Consider the following 11,240-nt stretch of genomic DNA (forward strand, 5'->3'; position numbering starts at 1 on the left):
GGCTTCTGGGCTTAGTTAGCATCACATTGCTCTTCCTCTGGCAGTGTAGTGTACTGACTTGCCTTATACCAGGGATGTTCCCTCCAGGAGAACCTTGCCTGAAAGAGCTTGTACCCTCATTTCAAATTCTGAGCTCACTCTGGATCACATGATCTGGCATTTTGCATGCACAACATCCCCACCTTTCCAGTTTCCCTGCCTCAGGTCACACCTCTGTTTCTCCTTGACTCTGTAACCAGGAGCACAGGACCCAACACTGGTTGGTTATCCAGAAGTCACTTCTACATGTGCAGTAGATCAAGAGTTGGAAACTGCTACTGCCATGCAGGGAAGACAAACCAATTAGTTATTGTTGGGTGATGTGCTATGTGGTGTTTGTCAGAGAGTTATATTTAAATAACTTTTCTCAGTGAATTTGGTATGTTTCTTTACTACATTTTAAGCTGACAGTAAATTATATCACTACCCACAATCAGTAACAACCATAGCTTCATTCATGTGTATGTATGTTGTTCCTGTCAGGGGGAGCCCAAGAAAGTTGTTTCAGGGTTCAAAATTGTTAGTTGTTGAATCTCTTCTCAATTTCATCTAAAAAAAAGAAAAAGGTGGGTTGTGTTTTGTTTGTTTGTTTGTTTTCTCAGACCACCCACATTTTGACTGTTCTTTTTCCAAATCTGCAAGAGAAAGGTGAGACAGTAGCCATTTTTCAGTCTTCAAAGTGCATTGTAGTCAAGCCTTTCTCCCTCATCTACATCAGTTTGAAATGAAGGAAGTTGATAGACTGAGACAGCATTGTGTACCACAAGATAAATATATTTATACCAAATGCTTAAAGCTTTCTGAACTCCTTGGGAATGGATTTGGCATAAGAATTTGGGGTTTTGTGTATGAGGTGGTAATGTATCCTGGGGGTTGTAATGTATAACCTATTTCTGGTAGCAAATGGGGTTGCCAATTAGCATATGTGAACAGGCTTATTTTTGTGATATGTGAAAGGAAGACCCTAGCTTGTACATAATTCTGCTTCCTTTTCAATTCCATTGCTTCTATCAGTCTTGGAAGACTTGAGTTGGGCTAATTTGTGTTAAGGGATGGCATGTTGGTTGGTTTGGAAATACTATAATTGCTATGCAGTTGAGGGATTTTGTCTGGATTTTTGTGGTTGTCAGGATTGAAAATTCCTACCACTTTCATGATGTGATGGCATCTGAGTACAATTGTTTTGGATCTGTGCCCCCACTGGAGACTGAAGTCTGTCTGTTGTGTGCCCAGGACTGAGTTTCCGGTTTCATTCCAACCAAAATGTCACCAACTTTGGGTGCACCAAGACTGCACCTGCACTAAATGGGATGATTCAGTGATTTGATTCTGAATTGTGCTACTGTAATGTGGGTGCAGCTGTGGAGTTTTGGATACCTCTTTAGTAGCCTTTTTTTTAAAGGCAAGGGGTGTTGGCTAATTCTCATTTTAGGCAAATGGGTGCTTTTTGCTTTTGGCCAAATCCCATAACCAACACAGGCAGTTTAAGATTTTGTTAACTGATTGTTCTTGATTATCCTGATTAAGGTATTGTTATGCTGGTTATCCCTAAGATAGCTTGAAAGATTTCCATTTAGGTTCATTATAGTGTTGATTTCACGAGTAGCAATATGGGTTCTTCTAGGTCTGAAAAATCCTAGATGCAGTTATTCAAATTTGTCATGTAAAAAGTCCTGGAGAAGTAGAGTACATCTGTTTGTGGAATTGAACAGAGAGAAAACCAACAAACAGTATTCAATCTCTGGCTGTTTGGCTTTTCCTGTTTACTGGTTAATGTTATGTCAACCTATTTTGGCATGAATTGTGGCACTGAAGAGAAAAATCTGCCGTGTCTATAGAGGCAGAATGTGTTCCTGACCCTCTACTGGGGAACAATTTTGTTTTCAAATGGTGTTGTCCAGCCTCCTAGTTTCACTTCAGTTCTGTGCACGGATGAACTAGACAGGTGTAAAAGACAGCAGCATTATGTAACATGAAATAGTAAGGCTGCTGTTTTTGTGAACTGGAATGTTTGCTCATGCATTTTATACAATTGCAGATGTACATGTGCTGTGAAGCTGATCTTTATTTTTCTTCTCATTGTAGCCGTGCAGGACGTTCCAAACAAGCAGCCAGTAAAGAGAATGAATCCAGTGAAGAGATGGATGTGTTTCAGAGTGGTTCACCTGTCAGTGATGACATTCCCCAGGAAGAAGTAATGGAAGAAGAGGAAGTTTCCACAATCAATGTAAGAGAACTGCCTGAGCTTTTCTTTCTGAGTCTTTGTGGTATGGTCTGTATATTGTGTATTGATGATCAGAGAATGACTTTTGTTCTTAGAATGACTTCTCCCCATTTTTAGAACTTAACCTTCCTCTTTTAAAATGAATGGAGTGGTTGTCAGCTGCCACTGTCGTGTGGTGGATCTGCAGTGTAGTTTCCTAGAGAAGCTGCATTTCTTGGAAAATAACACTTTTTGTCTAGTGTCTTGAAGTTTCTGTCCTGTGTAGCCTTTCTTATCTGTATGCCAAAATTGTGTAGTGTCTAACAGGAATTACTTTCCAGGTAACTCCTGCCCATTCTTCTCATCTAGATTTTAATAGGGAATGAAGCTTCTTGATACAAAACAGACACACAAAATGAATAATGCTGGAAAATAAGCATGGAGTCTTGGAACAGAATCTTAAACTGATCTCTTCCTCTTACCAGCATATGTTAAAATGAGTTCACTTTTATATTTATTTCATACAAACACATTGGCAATGTTAGTAGTCATACTAAAACTGAGAATGCCTTCACACTCTTGGATACATCTGATGGTCGGAGTATCTGAGTGTATGAAAACTCTGAGAGAGGAAACTGCATTGTTGTGAATTCCATTAAGAATGTGGGCTCAGTAACATCAAATGGATTTAGGTCCTGGTCATTGACTGAGATTTGTACTTGTAACAAAATGATTAATGAACGCCACTGTGTATGGATACTCAAACATTATTGAGTGACCCTGAGCATTTTTTTCCCTTATAAATTATATTTGTTCTTGAATTTTTCAAAATTTTTCTGTTAAAAAATTTAAAATATCTTTTTTCCAAATAGGTCCGTCGCAGAAGTTCCAAAAGGGAAAGACGATGAGTGAGCATGTAATTACCAGCCTTCCAGGTGAAAGCTTTGAAGAATGCTTTTAATATAAAGCTTGAGACTGAATGAAGCTGTTAGTGCACAAATGGGGTTGCTGAAGAAAAGACAAAACCTATTGTACTGCCCCTGCATTTGCAGTCCCTAGGTCACAAGCTTTAGCCACACACATGTTGATATCATTAACTGTGGATTTTTGTGAAGTGTAATGTGCGCTGGCTTTGTAGACATATGAACTAAAGAAGAAAACTGTAAATAGTTCTTTTTTTAATGTTTCTGACTTATAAAGTGCTTGTATAGCTTTTATCTGCGGCTTTAAACTGACAGTACCCCACTGTTTATTGGATCGATTGATTTTAAAAAAGAACAGAGTTTGTTGAAAATTGATCTCAAGCAATATCTGTCAGTGTTCGTATTTGTACTCTTGTTGACATTTAACTGTGAAAAACAAGTCAGTTGAACAAATAGTGCCACATTCTTTTGCCACTATTTGTCAAGGAGAAGAAGAGGAAGAAAATAAAGTCTTTGTTTCCTTCATGAATATAACCTAGTGTTTACCTTCAGGCACCTACCTATCATCAGAGGTGCTAAATTACTTTCTTTTACAGTTGAACAATATTGGATAGAATAATACAAGAGATACAGATTTGGAAAGAAGTTTTGTTTTACACCTCAGTATTGATGCCAGACTTTTCTGGACTTGTAGTGGCATTGAAAATTCAAAAAGGTTTTAAAATATTTTAATTTTAAAAGTGTGTTATTAAATAATGTACTGAATACCCTACCCATTTTATCTTCCCCTATCAGTTTTTATTAATCTACTGTATCAATAAAATTCTGTAACTGAGTTTTTAATAGTCTAGTATGTTAATGTGTATAGATATTTCCTTCTGAACATGATGTTCACAAAGAGCAAATTATTACTACATTATAATATGAAATCTGATATATAAACATTAGTGAAAATACAGTTCTTATTACAATGTAAAGTTAATCGCAAAGAGAAATTTTATTGATGCAGTGTGTCTTTATAAAGCTGTTCTTGAGAGCCAAGTGTTTTGTATTTTATAGTGAAGTTGCATGTTTATGAAAAATGTGCTCAAAATGGGATGTAATGTTTTTTTTGAAACTCGTATCTAGCAGTAGTATATGGTAGGTTGCCTCATGAGAGATCCTTTTATTGAGAGTTTATTGTCCCTTTCTGTTTTGTTTTTGTTTTTGTTTTTTGAGCCAAATTTTTTTGGTATGAAGAGCTAAGTTTTTGTTAAATAACCAGCTGTCAACTATTACAGTCAAGATACTCAAGATTTGAATGAAGCTCCATTTTTATTTTATGCTACAATAGAGACAGGTTGGTTTGTGTTGAGTTTTCTGGTTTTTTGTTGGTTTTGATTTTTTTTTTTTTTTTAGTTATAATCTGCAAAAAAACAAAGAAAAAAATTCATAGAGCAGTATCCTGTATGCAGTTTAACAGTTTACAAACTGTCTTTGAACCAAAATATATCAGTTACTATACTCTGCTTAGCCAAGCACACATCATAATTTCAGGTGCTGTTCTCCCTCTGGTTTCCTACAGTTGACAACACATGAAAAATCATTTTCTAACCTAAGAAAATTTAATTGAATAATGGAGCGTTTTCACATAATCCATCAATAAATAAGTTATTGTCACAAGGTTGCCTGTAAAGATTACAGGAAAGGATAGTACTAAACCACAGATTACCAATTTCCAAACTGTAAGATTGCTAATAAAAGAAGCAACCCTTAGAATTTTTTCATTATTCATTTTTTTTGGTACCACTAGGAAAAAGTATTGTAAACAACTAGATTATTCTGCCTCATTTTAACTTTCCCCCTCTTTCAGTATTCATGTTTTCAACATTTATACCTATAGATACAGGGCAAATGCTGACTAGAAAGGCAGTTAGGTTTGATGTGAATTGACTTTGAAATAGTTGGCACAACAGAACTGGCTTACTTATGCTTCAGCAGTGCAAATGCAAGTTGTTGAGGGTTTTTTATGGTATAAAATGATTGAAAACTAGCTTTGTACTTTCCTCTTTGACAGAATTGCACTGAAAACATTTATGGAAGATGTACCTTTAAGTCAATTTTATACAAAAATATGAAAAATTAATGCTGAAACTGCTGCAGACTCTTGAGGCTTTATGTGCATAAACATGGTTAGGTTAAACTTCATGGAATATTGATGCACCATTACTGATCATAATGTTTATTGTAAATTTAAGCTATAGTTTTGCAATTTAAATGTTGATTTCTTGGGTAATAATGTGTAAATCATTATTTCTTGAGAAATAGGCACAGCAAATATGTCATTCTTATATTCAAACCTCTTCTAAGTTCATTCTCATCTCATATAAAGAAAATGAATATTTTATGTACTAACATTTTGAGATCTGCGTACAGTAGCTACAGTAGATTATAATTATGTATAAAAGATAAATTGCTAACATTCAGTTAGCATGCTCTTCTGCAATGATAATGTTAAGTTTATAAAAATGTACTGTATTACATTAAAAGATCAAATTGAACTCACTGTAACAAGTTCCAGTATGAAATTTTTGTGAGATTACCAAAGTATCTTGCTGTACTTTGCAGCAAATAAAGCTTTTGTTACATTTCCTTTCTTTTGCTGCAGTGCAACAGGAAACTTTCAGTGATCTGTAGTTCATGAGCAAAATCCAAACAGGGATTGTAGTCTTTATACTAGTGTTTACAAATAATTCACTGATTCCAGAAGCATGGTGGTTTTTTTTTTTTACCTGTCACAGACTGAGATAATGAGTATTTAGGGCTAGCTAACCCACTAATAGGAAGGAAACATGAAAGTGTTTGAAAGTTCTAATGTGACTATACCTGTTCCACCTCAGATGATTAGAATCCATTAACTTTACTTGACTCTGCCAATTGAATTTATTTTCTAGCAAAATTGAACCCTTTTCCAAATATTTTGACACTTGTTATTGTGACATTTGGATCTCTGTGAACAAAAATATTAGTTTACAAAAAGATACTAATATTAAAGACATTTTCATCAAAAATGAATATGCTCAGTTTGTGAGTAACTTGGAAGAAACTTAAGTGTTGAATCCTAAATACTTTATTCTGGCATAGCATTTGTCATCTGATGCTCTAGAAAAGGCACCACCAAAAATGAGAGAGGTGTATGCAGTTTTCTTGCTGCTTTTATTTACATGGGTAGGTTTTGAGAGATTATCCAAGTCTGCTTTTGTGAATGCACACGGTAGGTTTTGGGTCTGCAAGTTTACTTATCATTCATACTTATCCCTATCACTCTGTGGGGTTAATTCTAAAATGCAGTCATCCTGTGCAAATACAAGTACAAACCCAAAAATGCTGTTTTAATATTCTCACTGTTGTACACACAGAGGACATGAGGATCTTGAAACTGGACATCAGTGTTAAGCAAAATTCTGAGTTTGTGGATGGAATAATTTTACAAACTTGCCTGTGTTTAAATTATATATAGTGTAGAGATGGATACATTTCTACCTCGTCCAAGTAGGTGCACTTACATATTTTACAAACACATTTTTAAAGAGACACATTCAGGTACACCACTATGTTTGATCAAGGCCTCATGTCTACAAACACACATGACTAAGATGTGTTCTAGATGGCCATCCTGCTACTCTGATGGTCCAGTAATGACCAAAATCATAAAATTCACAAAGACCAGTTACCCATCAGGAGGAGGAGAAGAATCTGAATGCATTCTTTTTCTCTGTTGTGCTCACTGATTGCTATTCCAGTCTTTGCATTGGATGTTGCCTTTACAATGTTTACTAATTGAGGTGTAATACCCTAACAGTGACTGAAGTGACATCTGTTCCACAGACAAGCAAACTTCCTGATGTGTCAGCAGGTTTGCCCCACATCCTTAGGATGCCCTCTTCATTGCATATAGTACAGCTTCTGCTGTTTTGTTGATCGTGGAAAAGAAGCTGAATGTTGGCAACTGCTATAGAAATACAGAAAAAAACCCCTCCCCCCCAATTTGCTTTAAAGTTCTTCAGATTCTGGTGTCCAAAGGATCTGATCTCTTCACAGTGGTCCCCAAGTGCCATTGTATTTGTGTGGGCAGGATAAACAGTAATGAAAATGTTTCATGCTTCATTTTTTTCAGTGCCTCAGTACAGTCATGATGCGGTTTTTAGTAGCACTTCCATTTCTATTATGAAGATGTATATTGTATATTCTTTTTGAAACAGCAGCATCATATTGATGTAAAAAGGAAGAAAGCTTCTAAATACAGATTTCTACCCCGGCAATTAAGAATTTCAGTAATCATGTAGTATGTTGGAATTACTTTAATATACAGGTTCTTTGAAGGATGGATAACATAAGGTGTTTGATTTGGCTAGCTGTGTTTATCATGCTTGTATCCTACCTCACATATGTAGACATAAAGGAATGCAGTATTTCTCAAATCAAAGCAGTGTTACTGAACACTGTCTCTGCTTACTTGGAAGTAATTTTGTTACTAAAAAAGAAATTGCAAGTTGCAAATTTGTTAGATTCTGAACAGATTCAGTGAGCTGATGGCTTCAGATAATGTGTTCTGTAATACTGCATCAGTATTGTTTTTCATTTTTTTCTGTAGATAGAAGACAATTGTACAAGTTATGACATGCAGTGTAAGAGATACTTAGTAGCAGTATCAATAGTGGTAACTTTAATTATTGTTACAGTATAGAAGATTGTGTTAGAATGAAACAATCTTAAAAATTTTCTTTACTATGTTGGGAAGACAACCTGATAATGTAAAACAGCTTTCTTCTTGATCACAGCACCTTGAAATAGTCTGGTTTGGAGCAGCTGGCTTTTTTGCTAGATATACTTTAGACTTGCAGGTTCCTGTGTCCCTTGTAGTATATTTCTATTCACCAAAATTAAATTATTGTAAACTAAAGATATTTTGAAGAAGAGAAGAGTTTTTAATTCTTATTTAATAAAATAATAAGGTATTCATTTTAAGCAAAGAGGTTTTTGGGGGTTGGGTATTTTTTATAGCCATACCTATAGATGCAGTAACATGTTACAGATGTGATGTGCATCACCATTTTTCTGGAGTCTTTGACCTGCAAGACACTGAAAGGCAGTAGAAACTGCCTCTGCATTTTCCCCAAAATTCATTTACTCTTGTCCTTCAATGACCATTTCAAAAGAGGAATAAATGATGGTTTAATTATCTTCTGCTTTAATGTCTGTAGTTTGGGTGATGAGAAAACAATAGTGGGGTCAACCGTGTGGTTGGGTGAAAAGTGGGATATTAGAAATGGGTTATTGATTTCAAAGGTGCTAGAGAGATCAGTAAAGAGCAGGGAATCAGCAGATAAATGAGGTAGAAATGCAGTTTCTTGATATAAGATCACATGTGATAGGAGTATTCTACTAAAGATGAAAGCCAAGATGGGGAAAATTAAGTTGGTGATGATGGTATTATTATTTATTTAGGAGAGGAGAATTGAGGATAAATTACTTTCTCTGATTTGGAGGAAAATGTGTAAGAACATGCATGGAATTGAGACTAATGCCAGGAGTGTTTGTGGAAAGAGGGCAATGGCTACTGCTGAGGGCAAATGTCATTAATAAGGAATTTGGAATAGTTTGGCAAAAGAGAATTCTAACCTCCATAGGTAGGAAGTAGGCCATCATTCATTTATGTGCTAAACTAAAATTAGGGCAAAAGAGGTCAAGGCATAAGCCATTGGGAAAAAAGAGCTTTCAAAGCTCCCTGATAGCAGCTGCACAGATAGCAGGTCCACGTTGCAGATAGCAGCATTTAAGCATTGGAGTGATGTTTCCTACAGTGCCTCTCATTGCATCTTTCAATGTGACCTCTTTTCTTAGCAGCACTTTGTGAAACCTTGATTATCTGCTCTTCCTTACTAATATCAGTATTCTTTCTTAGCATCCTGGAATGATCTCCCCTTCCTTCACATAAGGATGTTCACTTCTACAGTACAGTGTGAGTCCTATGCCCAGTTACTGCTTGGTTGTTAAGTAGTCCTGTGAGGAGCAGGGAGTTGGACCTGATGATCCTTATGGTTTCTTTCCAGCTTGAGATAATCTGTGTTTGTAAATGCAGCTGTTGTGCTGTTTGTTGTACAGGCATTGGACTGCAGGGTGTATTGAAAAAGGTGTGGACAGGTTTGGTAATTTACAAGAAGTAGTAGTTGAACTGCTGCTACACGTTGATACCTCATTTTTCCAACATCTAGTGAACCAAGCTCCTTCCAAGATTATAGGTAACTGTACTTCTCCAAAATTAGGAAGATATCTTCCAAAAGCTGGCCTGTGAAATGGCAAATAAGGACTCCCCTGAAACATAAGTAGCCAGCTATGTGTTCCCAAATACACTTTGTTTTATAAGTCAAGAGGAGGAATAATATGGAGAGATTTAGGCAGGAGTTTCCATTCACTCTTTCTTGTTCCTGGTATTAGGGAAGAAACAAGTCTTTGGTTGGAGTGTGAAAGAAAATGAAGACTCTTGCAGTAGGGAAGATCAAGTTTGGCCAAACTACTTTTTGTAGTCATGGAAAAGAACAGGAAAAGTTACTCAGGAAATACGTATCACTTCAGCAACATTTAATTATTATATACTTGGTGCTATCCTGACAAATGTGTGATAGTGGGTTATGGGATATTACACTAATTCTCCATGGGATAGTATTTAATCTCTGTAAGGATCTAAAAATTAATTTTGTTTTCATCTGAAGTGGTTCTGTTACTTTTATTGTTTATCTTTCTATAACTGTTATTTAACATCGGGTCAGCATCCACTGCCTGTTTTCAACATTTACATTTAAACAAAATATGGAAGTGAGAGATGGCCATGACACAGAATTGCTGTTATTTAGTGCTATCATATTTACTTTAGATGAAATATCTGATGTAACATGAGAACACTTTAAATCCATACTTAATTCATATTAATATGTTCAAAACTTGTGACTTCATCATCCTAGTTTCTGTTCTACTATTTGATACTGAATTTGGAACACTGTTTTATTTTGTGTTGTTTTCTGTTTATACAAGAAAAACAAGTCCTTAGTACTGTAGCCATCCCTGCTTAGGACCCACATTCTATTTAAATTCAAGACTGATGAGGACTTCTAAATAGTTGTTTAAGTAGCTGGATTGTCCTTTTTTTTTTTTTTTTTGTTATAAAGGTAAACAATAGCCCAAGTATTCCTCAGTTAAAATTTCTGGGGTGAATGACTGAGACAACTGGAGGGCTTCTCACAGTGGATCCCCTGTTTGAATCTCTGGATTCTGTGTTCCTGTTAATGAGGTGGGATGTTCCTGAGAGTCATTACCTCTGCTAGACATAGGGAGATGCTAAACCACACATCTTTTTCTGTAGTCTTTCAGCCACACATCTGCTGTGTTAATTTCAAAAAGAGTGGGAGTTTCATCTCTGCCAGGAAATTACTTCAAATCTTAAATCTTTTTCTTGTGAGCCTTTTGCTTTTATGTGTAATTTGTCTGTCATGGTCTTGATTTCAAAAGGCATTTTGATGTTTTGTTGTTTTGGGGTTTTTTTAACCACAGAAATTCAGACCTTTGGACATCTTAAGCTGTTTAGTTCCCCTGCAGGCATTCTGTCCAGGTGTTCTGCTATTTCTAGCCAGTGACTGTACAACAGGATAGTAGTCTGTGTCCAGGCCTTCTGGGAAATCCTTGTAGGAGGTGAGTGGTCAGAGTGGCTTTTGCCAGGACTTGGGTGACTTCTGGAAAACGAAGATCTGGTTATCCCCTGTACACCTGCGTGCAGCCTCATCCATGCCCTGGCAGATCTGGATTTCACCACACACATTCCATCATGAGGGCTCATGGGGGTCATCTGGCCAACTGACATGACAGCATGCTGGGTTTTTTTGAGAACCTTCTGTGCTTGGCAGTAGCCAACTACTGCTAAACTACCAACTGCACTAAAAGCAGTGTAACTTTTTCATGGGATTGCAGGCCAAATCACTTGAAGAAAGCATTAGTTAGTGTATGCACAGTGGTGAGCTTTGGGAGACATGAGCATTCTACTT

At 36.3% G+C, this 11,240-nt stretch overlaps 1 protein-coding gene across 3 annotated transcripts in view; it reads left to right on the forward strand.

The window, feature by feature from the left end:
- The window catches only part of PDS5B (PDS5 cohesin associated factor B), a 96,798-nt gene extending 90,579 nt beyond the window's left edge, over positions 1–6,219 (forward strand). For all 3 annotated transcript variants that reach the window (XM_056490414.1, XM_056490431.1, XM_056490421.1), the window contains 2 exons: positions 2,125–2,266; positions 3,115–6,219. In XM_056490414.1, the coding sequence (XP_056346389.1) occupies positions 2,125–2,266; positions 3,115–3,150 (178 nt within the window). In that variant the 3' untranslated portion in view covers positions 3,151–6,219. The remainder of the gene's footprint in view (positions 1–2,124; positions 2,267–3,114) is intronic.
- Positions 6,220–11,240: the final 5,021 nt, after the last annotated feature.

Source organism: Oenanthe melanoleuca, chromosome 1 (genome assembly GCF_029582105.1).
Source record: "Oenanthe melanoleuca isolate GR-GAL-2019-014 chromosome 1, OMel1.0, whole genome shotgun sequence".
NCBI classification, from domain to species: domain Eukaryota; kingdom Metazoa; phylum Chordata; class Aves; order Passeriformes; family Muscicapidae; genus Oenanthe; species Oenanthe melanoleuca.